Source organism: Quercus robur, chromosome 7, assembly GCF_932294415.1.
Source record: "Quercus robur chromosome 7, dhQueRobu3.1, whole genome shotgun sequence".
In the NCBI taxonomy this organism is placed as follows: domain Eukaryota; kingdom Viridiplantae; phylum Streptophyta; class Magnoliopsida; order Fagales; family Fagaceae; genus Quercus; species Quercus robur.
In genome coordinates, this window is record NC_065540.1 from 27,548,085 (window position 1) to 27,569,091 (window position 21,007).

The window sequence follows — 21,007 nt, forward strand, 5'->3', positions numbered from 1 at the left end:
AGAAAAAGATATGGCCTTTTCAAAAATTATAAGCCAACAATCCTTGGCCATGCTGTGTTTTGCCACATCTTAAAAAATGTGAACCTTTGGATCTGAAGCCATTTTTCATTTTTACCAATCACACAAAAACCCCTTTGAAACTCAAAAAAAAAAAGCAAAGATCTTTGAAACTTAACTAACACTTCCTAGCGTTACCAATGAATATATTCAGATTTCAAATCCCTCAGTGTAACTATTGAATTAACAAAATAAAAATACCAAAAAATATTAGCCTAAATATTATTCTCTATCTCTAAACTTTCGTTTGAAAACATTTTTTTAGAATATATATATATATGCATGCGTGTGTATATATTCCAATATTTGGTTATGTTCCTAAAAATGTATTAGAAAACATTTTCAAGTGTTTGGTTACATTCTTAAAAATGGTCCAAAAAACGTACTATCTTCCACTGACTGCTTCAAAATTTTAATTTCAATTTTCATGGACAATGACAAATGTCAATCATAACAATGAGTAGAGAGATACTAAAACATCTCCGTTGGAAGACTATGAGTTGTCAATAATGCTACAAGGCTCTTAGCTATAAAATTCCTTTGATCGCCTCCTGAACTATTCTTATTTTCATGACCATACTAAATATATGGTATTCTTCCTTTTGAAAGTAAAACATTAATGACAGTTTTTTTTTTCACCTTTTCTTTTCATTTTACTCGTTAAAAATAGAACACTAATATGAAGCATTGTTGAAGCTCAAAACTGGCCAGCTGCTACAGTCACCTTTGATAGTCTATACAAAATTACCGTAATTGACTAGCAAGTAATAAATTGATAAGCATACAAATTCCGGATTGTACAAAACAAAAGACATACTAATTAGGCGTTTAAGATGAAAACACAAAGAGGTCATTTTTAGGAGACAAACACATCTACTACGAGTATAATAAGATGACAATATATGGAAGACTTTGGGAAACAAGGTGGGTTAGTGCTGTTTGTCTGATATTGTCTCTAAATGCTCTCCCCCATTCTTCGGCTTTGCTGGAGCAATCTTGGCAGGGGTTGAACGCTCGGACTGTGAGAAGCGTATCAAGATGTTCATAAGGAAAGTAATGAGGGCCATACCGACTGCTGAGAATGCAATACCCTTCCATGAATACAAAAGTGAAGACCAATGGAGAAACTTCAGAGCCCCGTAAATAAGCAGACATGCCCAAGAGGTACAAACCTGTTCAAACATAGAGAAGTTGATTAACGAGAAAAACTTTTCTCAAAAAAAAAAAAGATTAATCAGAAAAACAAATCCTGCAGCCTCAGAACCAAAGCCACCCTAGTTAAAATAAAGAAGACATGGGCTCGGTGGGGTGCTTGAATAGAGCAAGTATCTCACCAAAAGAGACTTTATTGGCCGACCAGTATCCTGCAATTCTTGGTCACTAAAGGTATCCTCGGCTACATGTTTATCCAATAATGCATCCTGGAAGACAGCAAAAAGCATAACAATCACGCTAAGGAAACTCATGAACCACTTTTTATTGCAAGCACAACCAGGTGGATTAGTTGTACATCTAGGCATATAATGATATAAAGTATGCAACTGTTTCAAAGTTACTATTTCATTTCCTTTTGTCTTCGTATTGTAAAAACTTCAGATTTGCATAACTATAATACCAGATAAATACATCTCCAAAACACTTGTTTAGTACGCACCTTGACCACAAATATATCTTTACACCATTGTGCAACAGCTTCATCTGTTTCTGGCAGGTCCTTCATCAAATGCCGCTTAATGTGGACATGCATCTGCAGAAGGGAACCAGAAGTACTTGTTCTCATTGAGTATTAACCTAATATCTCACAAAGTAATTCAATACTAATGTATTAAAACTTCCAAATCATCCACAACCCCAGAATAATTAATTAACCATGACAGAAAGATTTGGCTATAGAAGATAAATATCAGGCTTCCAATGTTTTATAGAGCCCATAAAAAGCCTTTTTATTGCAAAATTAGTAGTGGAAAACGATTGAATATAGAATATTATTCTCCTGTTTCCAATGTTTTACAGAGCCAATAAAAAATTTCTTTACAGATTGAATTCAAAGAAAATTAGAAAAAGCATGCTCTCTCTCTCTCACTCACACACACTTTCGGTCTCTCTTCTCTCTTCCCACTCACTGATATCCAATGATCTCCATCCTCATCTCTTGGTATCCTTCTCCCAAGTTCCTTCACTATCTTGTTCCCTCCAATTGGCTCCTTCTAGTTTCTTTCCCCCCCCCCCCCCCCCACCCCTTCCTTTTTTTTATTTTTAAAATTAGTAAGCAGTTGTTTGGATTTTTTTTTTTTTTTTTTTTTTTATCACTCATCACTCAATTTTCATCACTCATCACTCATTACTCATCACTTAAAATACCCCAATTTCCTAATACCCACCCGTTTGGCAATAGTTTTCACTTCACATAACTCAATTATTTCTACTGTTTTGTGGGACCCATACACTGACCCAAAGAAGACTTTTCTCTCCTTTTTTTTTTTTTCCTTTTTTCCCGACTCTTACATCTTTCTCTGCCTCTCCTTTTCTTTTTTTCTTTTTTCCCTTCGTCTTTCTCTGCCTCCCCTGAACTTTTCTCTGCTTTTCTTTCCCTTTGTCTTTCTCTGCCTCACTCAATCTCCTCTGTTGCTGACGAGGATTGTTCATTGCCAAACCAAATAGGCTTTTATATAAATATATATATATATATATATATATTTGTTCTCTCTCATGCATAGATCAGTGGACTGGGTTCGAGACAACTTGTTCATTGACGGTGGTGGATGGCTTTCCACGGTGGCCATTGATTGGTGGGTTTGGTGGTGCGATGGGTTTGTGGTGTTGCTGCTGAAGTGTGGCTGTAACCAACGAAGCATGGCTGATGGATTTGAGTTTGCTTTTTTTTTTTTTTTATGATTGAGAAATCTAGGTTTTTTTTTTTGGAGATTGTATGAATTGAAAAGTTTGTGGGTATTGTTTGAACTGAAAGGTTTGTTTCTTGATTTTGGAAGGATGGAGAAGATGGTGGGTCTGAGCTAATGGTGGTATAGTTTACCAAAAAAATGCAACCAAACCCAGAAACCCAATGTGAAAAAAAAAATCCTTTGCAAACAAACCCAGAAACCAACATGAAAGAAAAAAAAAAAAAAAAAAAATGAAGAAGAAGAAGAGAATAGCAGAGAGGTGTGTCCCAAACCCAGTGTGAAAGACAAAAAAATAAAAATAAAAAAAAGAAAAGAAGATAACATGTGTTGGAGAGAGCAAAAGGTCTGACCGTAGGACCCTATGTGTGTGTTTAATTACGAAAATGCCATTGAAAACAGAGTTATGGAAACTGAAAACACCTAAAATGTGTTTTCAGTTTCCATAACTCATCACTCAAAAATCAGAGAATTGAGTGATGGAAACAAAATCCAAACGGATTTCTCAGCCATGGGTCTCACCATTTTTGAGTTATGAATTATGGAAACAGAGTTATGAGTTATGGAAACAAGAAATCCAAACAGCCCCTAAGTCATGGCGCCCCCAGTGGTCATGAATCTGTGACACCCTCTTTTAACGCACAAGGATGAGGTTTTATTTTTAGCTACAGCTCATTGGTTATATAATGCTTTTTTTTTAATAAGTAACAAATTATATAATGTTGTTATGCATGCTTCAGATGAATTTTATAATTTTAGGGTATAAATGAGATAATGGCTAAACAATAGGCTGAAAGGGAAGGTGTTTTAACTGAGAATAATCACATGTCAACAAAAAATTCCACTTTTGTCACAAAATTCAAACGAAATGTAAATCACTTTGTGGTTGTTTAAAAATTCCAACTCAATAACTTACCACAGATGGCTGTCCCTTGAAGAGTCTTAGCATTGTGGGTGCCGGAGAACTTTTAGGAATAGCAACTGTTATATCATAAATAGCTGGAACAAATGAGCGCATTTGGCTTACTGCTGAAACAAATCCCTGAAAGCAACAGACAGTAGATATTTTAACGCCAAACATATAATGTAGTGGAACAATACATCCCACATGAGAGATATCTATGCAATTACAAAGTTCAAAAGAAAAAAACTAGAGCTTTAAAATTGAGGACTCACATTGGCCCATCTTAAAAAATGATAGAATAGAACCAATTAGTAGCAATAATCCATCCAATAATAACTCAAAACAGTACAAATTGAATTACAAAGTAAAAGAAGTATCTAATAGCGTTGCTCAAAAAGTGACATCTGGTTCCACTTTTTTGTTGAAAGTTTTTCTTTTTCTTTTTCTTGGGTAGGGGGTTGGGAAAAGGTAAGTAGGGCATCCGTGTAAGAACACTAAAATATAATATTATCTACCAACCAGGGGTGAGGTTTAATAGGCTCACACAAAAACTTGGATTAACCAAAAAAAAATGTGAGCCAAACAAAGGAAACCATATGGTTCTAGGATCACATACAAACTTGGATAAAAACACAACCTAAAAAAATATATTAAAAAAAGAACACACAAAGGAAACTATACAGTTCCTACAAACGCGCACACTTTTTATTAGTGAGTTATACACACATGATGCACCTAGTGACCTTGACACTACAACTTCACCCCACATTACTTCAACAAATGGCGGATTTACTACCCACACACACAGCGCTATGGGGGCTATGAATCCAGTTATTTATAACAGCCCCAGTAGATCTGCTTTGAAAAAGTCTCCCTTAAGCGACATTATATCTTCATTTTACTTATCAAAAAAAAAAAAAAAAGAGACATGTCAATGATATAATGGTGACCAGACACACAGATGACTTGGTGTGTAGGGTCATACAGAACAGGCTAGGTCATGATGCCCCAATTAGATATCCACAGCTTTAATTTAAAACAAGGCTACCTCCAATGCCCAATTCATGTTGTCTCCAACTAAGCATGGTTTTAGCATCCAAATTCTGCATCTGTATCATTTAGTTTGCAGCTTTTTAAGTGGTGCATTGATTGTAGTGAGAAAAAGTGAGCTTGCTCTTTACCAATAAATAAGGGAATAAAAGAAGTGATAAAGTCAGATGTTGCAACCAGACCATGACCAAAGTCAGATGGATGCAATAATCAAAGCTGCCACATCCCACTTGTACAAATGAAGAGGCCAAACGATTCAAGGAACAATGTTGCTTGAGTTACAGTGAAACAATTGAACATGTAAAGTTAGTCATGTAGCTAAAGAAAACAAAAACTTTTAAAAAACAGAACTTCCATGGCTACACAGCTGACAGCTCTTGAATGATTTATTTCTCTCTTATATTGTCCAACTCTTCTGCCCTTCTCGATTTCCAACCTTGTCTCTTTTTTCTCGTCGGACTCACAAGTTCTATGTCATCTCAAATCAAATCCATAAGAAGTCAACTCCTAGAGGCACGTTTGATACACTAAATGGTATTTACATTAGGAATGGAAGGTGTTGTAATGGAATAAGTATTTCTATTCGTACATTCTGGTTGTAAAAATTGGAATAAAACCACAGATCTTTCTAAAATATCTTACTTATACAATTATATTTACACTTGCGGAATTCAATTATCCTAAGAAATTAAATATTTTTAAGTTAACATTATCGCTTATGTATCAAATCAATATGCATATCAAAATTTACATTAAAAAAATCACGACAAAAGAATTTTCGGATCCATATAGAGTAACAACAAACATATATATATATATATATATATATATATAGAGAGAGAGAGAGAGAGAGAGAGAGAAATGTTGATCTATTTGATTGTCACTATTAGATACACTATTCAGATAACTAAAATTCTGAGAATTAGAAAAAGAGCTTTCTATCACTTAGTAAAGAATGATCATTGTCAATCTCAAAAGTTTGATTTTCAATATCAAAACATATGAAATAACTATCCCTATTATTATCCCTAACTAAAAAATATCATCAAGTATGAAATTATGAAGGTCTCTAATGCTGACTAAATGATCAACTTTACTCTAACTAGAATTGTCACTATCGCTCCCACTAAGACAGAGAGAAATTGAGGTTTTGAGGTTTTGCGTGCGTGTGTGTATGCGGGAGCACATGTGCCACAGAGAGATATTCTTGAGGATTTTTATTTTAATAATTATTATGTACATAGAGAGAGTTTGTATTTTTGGAAATATAATCATTTCTAAAGTTGTTACACGCCTTAAGGAATAGCTATTACAACTTTTTTAGAGAAGAATAGCTATTCCTCACTTTAAAGAATAGCTATTCATAAGAAATAACTATTCCTTGTAATGAAAATGCAACCAAATGACTGAATAACTATTACAAATGAATAAGCATTCCATTAGATGATATATTAATACGTACAAAACATGCCCCAAATTTCTTCAAATCTTTGAGTGATAAGATTGAAAGAACTTCCACATCATGAAGCTATGACTTTCACATCAACTATCTAATAATAACTTCAACACACATTTATCAAAAGTGATTTATAGAAAATAATTTATATTAACTTAGATCGGTTAAAAAACAAACATAATTACTCAACTACTTGTTCCAATTTGGCAATTGAATTGTCCTACAAATTTTTCATAAAAGACAACAACCACCTCAACAATTCAGCAGTTGCTACAATTCCATAAACATAGATGTCACTATCAAACTTCGCTTCCACACAGCTCGTGCATCATCAATCATGATATTCAAACACCAAATAGAATTAAAAAGTGAAATCAGCTGGAGGTTCCATTCTTTTGAACCAAACTAGCAGGTAAACCTTATCTCAAATTCACCAAGAAGTGCATAGCAGATACTAAAATTATGTAGTTAGTGATAGTATCGTAAGACTGTACCTTTGTGGTTTTTATTTTTTATTTTTTGGCCCCTCTCTAGGAGGGCAGACTGCAAAGGACTTTCAGAAGGTAGTACCAAAATAAAAATAAAAATAAAAGCATCAAAAGGGGAAGAAAAAGTATAATTTAAAAGAAGAAACAAATAGAGCAATGAAAACCTGACCTTAGTACGGGGAATCAAAACATTTCTAGGAACAGGCAACCCTGCTGAGGCTGCATATTCCTGAGCTGCTAAAAGCTTTGCCTGTGTAAAGCGAGTTCCCTCTACAAAAAGAGCCAACCAGAAGGGCTGTGGATAGTCCTCTAGCCGTTGAAGACCTGACTGCAGATATAAAGAAGATGCAAATGAGTAATTCAAAAGAGACATTAATACATATAGAGAGATGACACATGGATATATACATCTAGAAAACATAATTATACACCCATACCTTTAATGTGCTTTCATCCTTGGCCCAGCTTCTTTCCAGAAAAAGATATTCAGAAAACCACATTGACCACCCTATGACCTGCATATACCATGATAAAAATAAGGAAAATCTTCAATCCAGCTTCTCACTCCCAGTAAGACTTCTCTTTTTAACAAGTAATTATGTTCCATTGAATAAGAGGAGATACTGCAAGTACATAGGATGTACACTTGGTTCCCTAAAGAATTACATGAATAAATTATAAATAGTTACAAATGAAGAGAAGGTGAATCAATGAAATCAACAACCAAATGCGTATCTTTTGGACCCAAGGTGAGAGACCACTCAAACAAATTGAATCCCACAAAAGGATTAAAAAGAAATTCCAGCAACAAAACAAAGATTATAATAAAGAAAAAAATATCATATTGAAGTTGAAAAAATAAAATATCACTTTCTAAGCACAAAAAGCTAAAGAAATATGCAAATCAGAAATTTTATTTAAAAAGAGTTGCCTACAATGACTTAAAGACGTTATTTATAAAAGCATTTTTAGTAACCCATAATCCTTGCCCTTCTCATATATAACAATTAAATCCTAAGAATCCAATTTCATTAAAAGAGGTACATGAGAGTCACATGATTTTTTTTTTTTTTTTATATAAATAATTAACTTCTATAAAAAAAAATAAAAAAAAATTTAAAAAGGCAGAATACAATTAACCAAAACAAACAGGCAATGTACTAAGGAAACACTAAAACAACAAAACTATGACGCATGAAAAGAACATTCATCAAGCAAATTAAACAAAGAAATAAGAGTGCAAGCACCCAATGCATTTGTCCATGTGGAAGAAGGAAAGCTTCAGATCATGAATTGATCTTTCACTCCTTTCAAAAGTCCGAGCACTCCTCTCCCGCCAAATACCCCACATAAGGCAATGAAAAATCACGTTCCAAATCACTGAATTCTGTGTCTACTGAACTTGCCTGACCAGCTAGCTAGAAGCTCCACAACACCTCTTGGCATAACCCAATAAACCCCAAATAGTGAAAACACCATATTCCACATCTTTCTAGCTACAGAGCAATGTAAGAATAAATGATTACTAGTCTCCCCAGCCCTCTTACACATGCAACACCAATTAATAACAACAATCCGGCACCCCCGCAAATTATCAATAGCTAAGATTCTTCCCAATGCTGCTGTCCACAGAAAGAAACAAACCTTTGTTGGCACTTTTGATTTCCACGCAATCTTCCATGGAAAAGACATATGAGAAGTGGAATGTAAGGCCTTATAGTAGGATCAAACTTCAAAATCCTCCCGGGATTTCCCAGCAAATCTTATCCATTCCATCCCCTCTCCACACAACAAAATTAATTAGATCATAAAGAAGGCAACCGACTCTAACTTCCAATATTGCACCAATCGAAAAAAATTGAGATTGCAATGATAGCTATCCCCAGAAAAAGAGATTAGCTCTGCCACTGAAGCATATCTTTGTTACATGCAATGCCATACACTGGAAAATTATTTTTCAGAGGTGGTCCCCCACACCAAGAATCTGCCAGAATTTAATAGAAGACCCATCACCACCTCAAAGCTGATAAAACAATGAAAAGTATCCTACTTCTTCCTGATACTCTTCCGAAGGCAGAGAACATAAGGCCCATGTACAACATCAGAACACCAACCACCCCCCCTCCCCCCCCAAACATGATTTTTTAAAATGCTAAAGAAGACATTGTAATAACAAAACATAATATCAACAAATAAAAGGTTGGTCTTGAAATAGTTACAGGCTAAACAAAATGGATTAATGGGCCTTCTTTTCCTTTGGGCTTAGATTCTCCTATAATGCCTTCTATTAGTAAAGTCAATCAACAGCTCTCCCAACGGCAACTCCACGCCTCCTTTGGTGCCTTTGACCTTAAGTCCCGCTTCCTTGGCACTTTTGGCCCCTTTTCCAACATTTTGTCCATGGTTGTTTGCTTCTTGGGTCAGGTCTTCATATCGAGCATCATGCATATCAAACCTTCTTACATTTAACCCATGGATCATATTATTGAGTTGAGGCCTGGGGCTACCCTCCCCCCTCTCTTGATGCAATTGGGCTTTCCTTATGTTAGACCCTTTATGATTGAGGGGGTATGGTTGCATATGGTGAAACCTTGCACCCATGCTGGTGACACAGCCATGAACATGAGGGAGGCATGTCATCAGCTATGCAAGGTAAGTGGAGGCAACAATGTAGCCTCATGGTGATTCAAGACTACACAAGTTGGCTTAAAGGCAGTGAGTTAATGGCTTTGCAAAGGTTTGATTAATGGTTAAGGCTTAGCAGGCTGCAAGCCATGCATGTGTTGTGGGCAGCAAGTGCAGTGGGGCTGGGACATGACGGCCTTGCATGGGGTAGGCCAGGACAAGTTACTGTGCAAAAGGCAGGCTGCATGTGCACAAGGTAAAACTGGGTTGCTTGTGTGTGTAGCATGTTGTTTTAGTGTGGAAAATGTTAATGTGGGCCATGGCTTGCATGGTCAAGTGGGGCTATGTTTGCATATGGGTGGTGAAGTGCTGGATGGGCTATGTCGTTGGAGTATGCTGACCAAATTGGGGAGGTGGCATTGGCATGGGCCAAGCCCTCCACATGTTGGTGCATTGACGAAGGCTCAATGCTAGGCAAGTTGCATGGGCTGCCAGATAAAGAGCAAGGCATGTGGTGGGCTGAGACATGTGTGGCAGGCTATGCACATCCGTCTAATTGACAACAGTTACCAAGAATTTGTACAAGTGGCTGACTTTGTGTATGTTTTGGCAGCAAGACAAAGGCTCAAGACATCAGACATCATGTCCAGGAGTAGTTACCTATGTTGTGGCAGCAAACATATAAGCAGTTACTTGGCAAATTAACGGCTCATAACAATTATTTGCTGCATGTATAAACCTAAGTTCTTGGAGTGACAACAGCATGTATAAGGGTTACATAGAAAAACAAAGGGTACTTTGGGAGGGTAACATTATTTCTTTGTGGAGATTTAAGTTAGGTGGCTATGTGTTTGAACTAACACAGAGGGTGAGGCAAACCCTCTTAGTGTTTAGAATTCTTATTTGCACCAATCTCTTTGTGTTTTTTTTCTTGCCCTAGGGCCTGGTCCACCCCTGTGGCCCATCTTTTCCCATATTGCCCCAAAGTAATAGCAATGTTTTGGGTGAAATTCTACTTCGTGGCATATCTCTTGCCCATTTTTAACAGCCTATTGACACAACCCATTTACCATTTTTGCGTTTCCAAATAACATACGCCTATGATCCTTTCCCATTTGAAAGCCCTAGGGCCTGTTCCACCCTATGGCCCATCTTTCCCATATTGCCCCAAAGTAATAGCAATGTTTTGGGTGAAATTCTACTTTGTGGCATATTTCTTGCTCCTTTTTAACAGCATATTGACGCGACCCACCATTTTTGTGTTTCGAAAGAAGATACGCCTATGATCCTTTCCCATTTGAAAGCCCCCTCTCCAATTTGTGTATAACTAATGCCACTAAATTCACACCGAGAGGTCAAACCACACCAAACTGCCAAGCCTCTCAACCTACCCCCTACTACAACCATTTCGTTCATCAACTAATGAACTTATCGGTGCACTTCCTATTTTGCATCTTGTTGGTTGCACCCATCCCACCATCCCATTCTGCAACTAAAATACAACCCCCCCCCCCCCCCCCCAAAAAAAAAAAAACACACGATACTTTCTTGCCCCATTGGTTTGGAATTGAATTCCTATTGTGGAGGCGAAATTGACTCATCCCCTCCAATATCCATCATCAAAATGTCTAAAAAATTGTAGCTGGTTTTCACCATTATGTCAATTACACTGCAAGTCCTAACCATATCAAACCCACCATCAAACCTTCTCTCCAATCAGCAATTTGCTATAGATTTGCTCTCCTTCCCTCAAAAAAAAAAAATCAATTTTTTTTTTTTTTTTTTTAATAAGTAGTTAAGTACTAAAAGTTCTATTTAAGATGAAAAAAGTACTGCATGTTCACGATGATGAACACAAAGTATTAAAACAATTACAAGCAAATCAAATAGAAGATCTAACAGAGTGTTGGATATCAAAAATGGAAGTACAATGTGTAAAAACCCACATCCAAGACCAATTAAACAGAGTATGGATCAGCAAGGACTTCAATTGATCAATAGGTTTCACAACATGCTCAAACATACGGCTGTTTCACTCACCAGATTTCCTACACTAGAGGAATGTTTCCCAAAGCAATTTTTCCATCCAAATAGAAGGGATGCTACCATCTCCGACATCACCCACTGAATCCCAAACATCAAAGACACTTCACTCCACAACTCATATGCAATCTCACAATGGAGCAAAAGATGATCCACCATTTCCCCACAACATAGACACAGACAACACCAATTAGCTAGGGATAAACCCCTCTTGATGAGGTTATCAACTTAAGAATCCTACCCGATGCTGCTGACCACAAAAATAATGACACCGTCTTTGGGGCCTTAACATGCCAAATTCTCTTACAGGGGAAAGAATGAGCATTGATGCAATGTATAGTGTTGTAGAGAAAGAGAACATCAAATTACCACTCCTAGTCAAACTTCAAATCATCTTATCACCCCCTGGCACACTAGGCAGCTTAAGTAAATATGGTAAAAAAAGAATACTCAACCTCCAACTCCCCAATCATGAAAAGCTCTGCGGAACTGCAAATTCCAACTCCTAACCCTCCCATGTGAGGAAGAAACCAACACATCATAAATTAATGCTTCCTTATCAACTGAGCATTCAAACAGATCAGGGTATAGATCATTCAGAGGAAGGCGACCACTCCAAGAATCATGTCAAAACCTTATATGATTTCCCTCACTAACCTCAAAAACTACATGTGGTAAGAAACTATCCCCAACTCTTCTAATACTCCGCCACAACTCACACCCACGAGTCCCTCTACCAACTCTTGTACACCATCCCCCTAAATCTTCACCATATTTGGATGCAATCACCTGATGCCACAAATGATTGAGTTCATGCCCAAAGTGTCATAACCACTTCCCTAGTAATGTTTGGTTAAAGTTCCCATTCCCCAAACCACCAACCTCGATAGGTGAGCAGACATAATCCCAAGCCACTAGCGGTATTTGAAACCTTCCTCCGATGACCCCCACAAGAAATTCTTGAATCCTTTCTAATCTATCTGCCACGGATTTGGGGACAACAAATAAGGATAGATAATACATCAATAGGCTCAATAGGGTACTTTTTAACAAAGTCTGCCTCCCTTGGACAAATATTATCTCTTTCAAACAGATAGTTTCCTTTCCATCTTCTCTATAAAAGAAATTCCATATTGATATTTTCTTAAATTGAGCCCCCAAAGGCATACCCAAATATGTCATTGGCAAACTACCAAGTCTGCAACATAAAATATCTGCTAAGCATTCAAATTGCCCACCTCAACTATGGGGACTATTTCACTTGTCCACATTGACACAAGCCTGTACAGCTTCAAAGAAAATCATCATCCTGATATACAGCAATTGCTCTCTAGACGCATCACAAAAATAAAATTTTATTAGCAGCAAAAAGAAGATGTGAAATACTCAACCCCTTGGATGCATTAAGACCAGCTCAAGAACCACCAAAAAATTTAAAAAATAAAACAAAAACCTCCCTCCTCTATTCTCCTCAACACCCCAAAGGTTTTTTTTTTAATCAATGCAAAGTAAACTCTAATTCCTATTTGGACCTAATCTTACCAAATCCCTCTCCTCATGCATAGCTTTTCCGTTTCAAACTAACCTTCCCAGTTCAAAAAGTTAGTTCTAATCTGCTAGGCTCAAACCACTCCCACCTCATTCATTACCATTGAGACTTCTAACATCTCTTAGATATTAGAACTGGAACAGAATCCTTATGAGATACCCCAACCAGTATGCAAACCAAGATCAAAGGAATCTAAGAGAGATATCCTCCTCCCATTAAGACACGCACTCAAAATATTGCATAGCATCCAAACTCCCCAAGTTCTAAAACCTTGTAATTGCACCAGAATCACATTTAAAAATGCTAGTCCATTTTCAGCAAGATAAAAAGCTATTCCAATGCTAATAAGACATGATTATAAATTTCTAGGCTAGTCCAATTTCAAATAGATAAAAAAGCTATTCTAAGGCAGAAACTTGATTATTAATTTGAGCTGAATCTTCAGCACCAATAAATTTCACTTCAAACATGACAACAAGGTTAAAACATACCGGAAGAAGCTTTGATGATTTCTTCATTACAGCTATTGCGCTGCCAAGACAGCCTGACCGCTGTCATAAATAAATTACAAAAATAAATTAGACGTAGAAAACATAACAGAAATAAGTGAAATCAACAACATTTATTCTTAGATAAACAGTACTACAGATTTTAAAAGTGCACATTTGAATGAATATGAAGGCCCAATGTGAAAATTTGAGAGCATCCATGTATGTAGTGGTATGGCAAAATAAGCCATAAATACATATATGCACATTTTTTCTGAACATTTTCCTGAACTTGAGCATGTAATCATCTAACATTTATAATAATTAAACACAAGTGATAACTGTAAATTGGCTTGTTCATCAAAAACAAAATGTATATTGGTTTGCATGCAGGAATGTGCACACATGCAATTAAGGTAACAATTTATGAAATATGCATTGCTTGGATGTGCACATATGTGATTAGGGCCACAATTTATAAACTATACCTGAGCTAAAACCCATCCAATAAGCCAATCAATGTCACTCTTGTGATTGCATATTACAAGGGCATGTTCTTTACCTGGAAAAAATCACAACGTGAGCAGATAGGTAAGCAATTCTTTCCTTTATTCTCTGACAAAAAGAAACACCAAGCACCAAGTGTTCACTTAACAAGAGTTTTAGCCTTACCCATTAATTTAAAAGTTTCTTGATCTGTATATACTTGGATCTGCAGCCAAAAAAGTTTCAGTGATCAATATTTGATTCTCCAGGTGCTACAACCAACTCAACCATAAACCTATAGTCTTAAGGTATATCTTATGTTAAAAATTAGTTTCCATTATAATAACAGGGTATTGTACTAGAAGATTCTCCCTAAAAGTGTTTGTCAGGGTATAGAATTTAAAAGAAAGAGAGAGATGAAGAACATAAAATATAAACATAAGAACTTGTTGGTTAAGTGGTAACAATATTAACATCAATACACTAACAAGAATTCTTATTCAAAATTCATTCTGTTGTCATGAGTGTTGTTGAAAGGATTGAAAAGTAGAACTCTATCTGCGCCATATCTTGACTACTTTTACCAAATAGTTTACCCTCATGGTCGGCTAGGATCAGCCTAGCTAGGTGGAATTTGATATCATTCATGCCAAGACTTATTATAATGCAAGCTGGGAAGGGGTGTTCATGGGTATAGTTTGTGGAGAAGTATCTGGATGGGGTGGGATGCTTTTAGCAAACACATCCAGTTTCAGGTTGGGGTGGGGAATAGAGTGAAATTTTGGATAGATCGATGGAGTGGGGATCTTCCTCTTCATTTGGCTTATCCGGTCTTATACAATCTTGCTACTATCAAAGTTGCCTCTGTTGATTCTTTGCTAATAAGGCAAGGAGTGGGGGGCAGGAGAAGTTGGGATGTTCGTTTTATTCAGGTTCCTAATGATTGGGAGATGGAGATGGAGATGGTGGATGATTTCCTTCGATTCTTGGCTGCTAATTTAGCTTCAATGGATGAGGGTGATCGTATGAGATGGAAGTTGACAAACAATGGAGATTTTAATATCTGCTCGTTTTATCATAAGTTACATGGTTCCTCTTCCGTTGTTTTTCCCAAGAAAGGTATTTGAAAGGTCTAGGCACCTAGGCGTGTCTCTTTTTTTGTTCGAAGAGTTGCTTGGGATAGGATTCTCACGGATGATAATTTGCAAAGTAGGGGTTTTGAATTTTTTGACTGTTGCATCATGTGTCATTATGGTAGGGAGACAGTAGATCATTTGTTGCTACATTGTGGGAAGGCTCATCGTTTGTGGAGTTTTGTCTTTAGAACTTTTGGGATTCAGTGGGTTCTCTCAAGATCGGTTGCAGAATTCCTTTTTGGCTGGTGGAATTGGTTGGGGAAGCCCTTGAGAGAGAGTTCACTAAAGAGGAAGTCACTCAGGTGCTGAGGGAGATAAAGCCCCCGGTCCTAATGGATTCACTATGGTCTTCTTTCACAAACGTTGGAGTGTCGTGGAAGGGGATGTTATGGCTTTCTTTGAGTACTTCCACCGGCACTCTGTTTTCAAAAGGTCTTTGAATGCTTCTTTTCTAGCCTTAATTCCCAAGAAGACTAATGCTATGAATATTAAATATTTCCAGCCAATTAGCTTAGTGGGCAGCGTGTATAAGCTGCTGTCTAAAGTGTTGGCTACTAGATTGAGGGTGATGTTAGACAAACTCATTTATGTGACTCAAAATTCTTTTATTGGAGGTAGGCAAATCTTGGATTCAGTACTTATTGCTAATGCATGTCTGGATAGCAAATTGAAGAGTCATGACCCAAGTGTGGTTTGTAAGCTGGACATAGAAAAAGCCCACGATCATGTGAATTGGGATGCTCTGTTCTATCTTTTGGGAAAAATGGGTTTTGGGGTGAGATGGAAGCAGTGGATTAAGGCTTGTGTCACTACTGTTCACTTCTCAGTGTTAGTTAATGGATCCCCTGCCGAGTTTTTTGGATGGGAGATCCTTTGTCACCTCCTTTGTTTCTTTTGATTATGGAGGTATTGAGCTAGATTTTGAAGAAAACTGAGGATGGCGGTTTAATACGTGGCTTTCATGTGGGACCCATTAAATCTGATGGAGTGTGCATTTCACATTTTTTTGTTGATGACACCATCTTATTTTGAGATTCTTCTAGGGAGCAATTGCTTTCCGTCAAGATGGCTTTGACTTGTTTCCAAGCAATTACAAGTTTGAAGGTTAATGTGGGGAAAAGGGAAATTGTTCCTATGGGGGAGGTGAGTAATCTAGATGATTTAGCTAGTATCCTTCAATGTAGGGTGGGTAATTTGCCTATTAAATATCTGGAAATGCCTTTGGGTGCTCCATTTAAGGCAACCTCTATTTGGAATCCCATTTTGGAGAAGATGGAGAGGAAACTCTTAGGTTGGAAGTTGCTCTATTTATCTAAGAGTGGAAGACTTACTCTGTTGAAGAGTACTCTCTCAAGCCTTCCAACATATTATTTATCATTGTTTACCATTTTTAAATACCCATTGGTGGCATGGGATAAGGTTTGCTCACCTATGGAGATGGGTGGTTTGGGGGTCAGGAAGATTGTATATTTTAAATTTTTAATCAAGCATTACTAGGAAAATGGTTATGGAGGTTTGGGCATGAAGTTTCTGATCTATGGCGGAGGGTTATTGCCACCAAATATAGGGAAGGAAAAGGGGGGTGGAGTACTAACGTTAGTAGGGGGCTCATGGTTGTAGTTTGGCATAGTATAAGTAAGGGTTGGAGATTTTTTCTCAACATATGGCTCTTGTACTAGGAGAAGGTACTCATGTTCTTTTTGGCATGATAGGTGGTCCGAAGACCCTCCTCTTAAGATTCTATATCTTGATTTATTTGAGCATTCAAGTGCTAATGATGCTTGTATCTCTAATGTTTTGGGTCACCAAGGTGATGGAAATGATAGAGTTTGGAACTTGAGATTTATAGGGATTTTCATGATTGGGAACTAGAGGCAGTTTTCTCTTTTCTTGATCTTATTTACTCTTGGGTTCCGAGGGGTGTGGGGAGTGACCGCTTACGTTGATGCTTTAAGGGAAGTGGCAAGTTTGATACTTGGTCTTTTTACCAAGAGATTCAAGGTGCTGCTAACTCCATTTTTCCATGGAAGGGTATTTGGAAAGTAAAGGTTCCTAAAAGGGTTTCCTTTTTTACGTGGAAAACAGCTTTATGTCAAATTCTTACATTGAATAACCTCATGAGAAGGGGTTTTCTATTAATGAATTGGTGTTGTATGTGCCGATGAAATGGGGAATTTGTGGACCGCTTCCTTCTTCATTGTGACATAGCACATGCTTTGTGGGTAAATATGCTTCAAAATATGGTTCCATGTTGTTTGATGTGGATTGTTTGGACGGAATGAAATCATCATTTGTTTGAGGATACTGAATAATCATTGGATCATTTAAAAGATTAGTGCCAGCACACTCTTTTTGATTGATCTCGGTGTTGGGGTTCCTCAGATTATTCATCCAGTATAGAGTTCCTTGTTTCTCTTAGACTACCCTTTTGATCTTTGTCCTTTTGCTTTCTTTGTTCCTTTGTGTTCATCATCGTGAAGTGAACTCAAATGTTTTTAATATGTTTTATCAATACAACTACACTTATTAGCTATCCAAAAGAAAAAATAAGAAACATGTCACACTTGATACACTACAAGATTGATATAATATGAACAATAGCATAAAATTAGAACTTCCCCATAATGTTAAACAGACTAGAATAAAAACAAGCCTATACTACTATCCCTATATTAAAGCATAATCATTGTTAAGAATCAAAGCCACTTATTTATGATAAATTATTGATTATCCCAAAAACTTAAACTTTTAAGAAATGGTGAATTTAATCATTTAATCTAACATTGCCCCTTCATATGTGGGCCTAAACTACCCTTATTAAATGGGGCCCAACATGCGGGAATTTTTTTTAAATGGGAGGTAAGATCGTAGGTGGAGACAATTGATGATACCATTCTTTTCTATGATGCTTCTAGGGAGCAATTGGTTTGGATTAGGTTGGCTTTGTCTTGTCTTCAAGCCTTTACCAATTTGAAGGTGAATGTGGGAAAGAGTGAGATTGTCCCTATTGGGGAGGTGAGTAACATTCACACTTTAGCTAATATTCTTCGATGCAGGGTGGGCAATTTGCCTATGAAATATTTGAGTATGCCATTGGGTACTTGGAATAAGACAGCCTCTATCTGGAATCCTATTTTGGAGAGGATGGAGAAGAAGCTTTCAGGTTGAAAGTGACTTTGCTTATCAAAGGGCGGTAGACTCACTTTATTGAAAAGTACCCTTCCAAGTCTTCCAACTTATTATCTTTCTCTATTTATGGTTCCTAAAGCTATGGCTGCTAGATTAGAATGCATTCAAAGGAATTTTTTGTGGGGATCCTCAGAGAAGTGTTTCAAATACCCCTTGGTGGCTTGGGAAAAAGTTTGCTTACCTCTTGAGTTGGGTGGATTGGGGATTCAAAAATTGGTGTCTTTTAATCAAATTTATTACGGAAATGGCTATGGAGGTATATGGTCACAAAGCTAATCATCTTTAGCGGAGGGTGATTGCTATGAAATATGGGGAGGGAAAAGGGGGGTGGAGTACTAAAGTTTGTAGAAGGGCCCATGGGTGTGGTTTATGGCAAAGCATTAGTAAAGGGTGGGTGAGCTTTTCTAAACACTTGTCTTTTGTGGTGAGTGATGGTTCTCGTATTCTTTTTTGGCATGATAAGTGGATTGGAGATAATTTTCTCAAAACTCTTTACCCTGAGTTGTTTGTGTGTTCAACCAATAAGGAAGCTTGTATTTCTGATACTTTGTGTATTCCAGGGGGTGGAAATGTCAGAGTGTGGAACTAACGTTTTTTTAGGGAGTTCAATGATTGGGAGCTAGCGATTTCTTTCTCCTTCTTCACTTGATTCAATCTCGGATTCCTAGGGGTGTTGGAAGCGACGGTCTTTGTTGGGGCCTTAATGGTAAGGGGAAGTTTGATACTCGGTCGTTCTACCATAATATTTGGGAGGCTCCTACTTCCATTTTCCCCTAGAAGGGCATTTGGAAAGTAAAGGTTCCTAAAAGGGTGGCATTTTTATGTGGACAGCCATGGCCAAATTCTTACATTAGATAATCTTATGCTTCGAGGACACCCCTTGGCAAATTAGTGTAGTACATGTTGTTGTAATGAAGAATTTGTGAATCACCTTCTTTTTTTGTGTCCGTTAGCTCATTTCCTGTGGGTGCATATGTTTCGGCTGTTTGGGATTCATTGGGTCATGCCACATTCTATTACTAACTTATTTTTAAGTTGGCAGCAATGGCTTGGGAAACATAATTCCGATATTTGGAATTTGGTTCCAGGCTATTTGTTGTGAATTATTTGGACCGAACCTAATTAGCATACTTTCGAAGATACTAAGAATTCTCTAGCTCAGTTGATTGATCTGTGCCAGCAGGCTCTTTTTGATTGGTCTCAGTGTTGAGGTCTCTCAGACTATTCTTCTCTTACTGAGCTTCTTTTGTCTCTTAGCTTAGTTTCTTGATTCCTTTGTTTCATTGTTTTTGTGTTGTTCTTTGTTCATTATCATGAATTTTCTCTTTATTATCAATAATATTTCTTTCTTACCTATCAAAAAAAAAAAAAAAAAAAGATCATAAGTTAGAGACAGGGTTTGAACTTTGAACCTAAAACCTCCTACTCTACACCATTATAAATCATAGGTGGAGTACTTTAAGTTATTAGGCAATGGTGAATTGAATCATTTAATCTAACAATCTAGAGCTATGCGAAGTGTAAGTAAATTAAAGTACTCCAAAATTGAAAAGCATTGAAAAATGTATTAAAAAAAAAAAAAGAATAAAGTAACATGATAAGAGGGATTTGATTTTTTACCTTAACTCCTGCCCACCAATCGATAAGCCATACGAGCTCAAGCCACAACAATTCTGCCACCAATCTGTTGATCCTTCTGTATGTACTCTTCGACAATGGCCGAATAAGGACGAAACAAATTGCCTGAAGAGAAAATCCAAGTAAAACAGCTCAAAGTTGAGCGGAGATAACAAGACAACACGACTAAGTTAATTGAAGCAACAACAAAAAAAAAGTTCAGCGAAAAGAGACAGTTCAATCAACCTCAAGTGAGTTTTTTTTTTTTGGTTTGCTAGGGTAATGGAACATATCAAGTATCGAATACACACTAATCTCGTGAATTTTCAGACACTTTTTTCTCAGAAATCAAACATAGAATAAGAAAAAAATGAAGTATAACAAAAACCTAGATTCATATGCTATGAAATAAACACAATCTAGAGCAATAATAAATAAAAAAATACCTGAATGAGATTGATGATGAGACCTGAAACAAAGAAGAGAATACCCAATGGGACGATAACAGCTGCCGCTGCAATAGCCATACCCAAAAAACGCACACGACCGTTCGAAAGAGAAAGAGAGAGAGAGAGAGAGAGAAAGATTCACAGAAAATATTTTGAGAAATGGGATTTTTTATTATTATTATTATTATTATTATTATCTATTACGGTAATAAGTAGTGATTTTCCTAATTTGAGGATGCATAAGAAGAATTGTTATTATGGGATTGGATTTTGCGTGTGGAAGAAAAAGAGTAAAGAATGTGAGTCAGGCGCTCTCTGTTTCTGTGTGTGCGCGTGTATATATGTGTGCGATTTTTAAAGGGCAGTTTCTGGTTGGGGTGGGATCAATTAAATTAAAGACGTTTGTTTTCTGGGAGTATTTCTCATCAATCAGGTCGGCAACCAACGGGTCTCTCCAACATTTTTTGTTCGGGTTTGGGTTTCTCTCACATTGGTACTGCCGATTTTACTAGGGGATATAAAAAAAACACTTCATTTGTAGCTTAACCACTTTAAACAACCATCACACTC

At 36.9% G+C, this 21,007-nt stretch overlaps 1 protein-coding gene across 1 annotated transcript; it reads right to left on the reverse strand.

Annotated features, from left to right (window-relative positions):
- Positions 1–724: 724 nt before the first annotated feature.
- LOC126692987 (1-acyl-sn-glycerol-3-phosphate acyltransferase 2) lies at positions 725–20,939 on the reverse strand. The gene is made up of 11 exons (XM_050388822.1): positions 20,435–20,939; positions 19,992–20,114; positions 14,233–14,272; positions 14,049–14,122; positions 13,564–13,623; positions 7,293–7,370; positions 7,025–7,183; positions 3,874–3,999; positions 1,712–1,804; positions 1,392–1,478; positions 725–1,229 (listed from the first exon to the last, which is right to left on the reverse strand). The coding sequence occupies exons 1-11, from the start codon at positions 20,513–20,515 to the stop codon at positions 987–989; spliced, it is 1,164 nt and encodes a 387-aa protein (XP_050244779.1). The 5' UTR covers positions 20,516–20,939; the 3' UTR covers positions 725–986.
- Positions 20,940–21,007: the final 68 nt, after the last annotated feature.

What these genes read in the sequence shown, in the direction of transcription:
- LOC126692987 (XM_050388822.1), bottom strand. Translation starts at nt 20,515, where the DNA reads ATGGCTATTGCAGCGGCAGCTGTTATCGTCCCATTGGGTATTCTCTTC. An exon ending in TTGGATGGGTTTTAGCTCAG is followed by an intron (nt 13,624 to 14,048) that starts GTATAGTTTATA and finishes TATTTATGACAG; the next exon opens with CGGTCAGGCTGTCTTGGCAG. An exon ending in GGCCAATAAAGTCTCTTTTG is followed by an intron (nt 1,230 to 1,391) that starts GTGAGATACTTG and finishes ATGTTTGAACAG; the next exon opens with GTTTGTACCTCTTGGGCATG.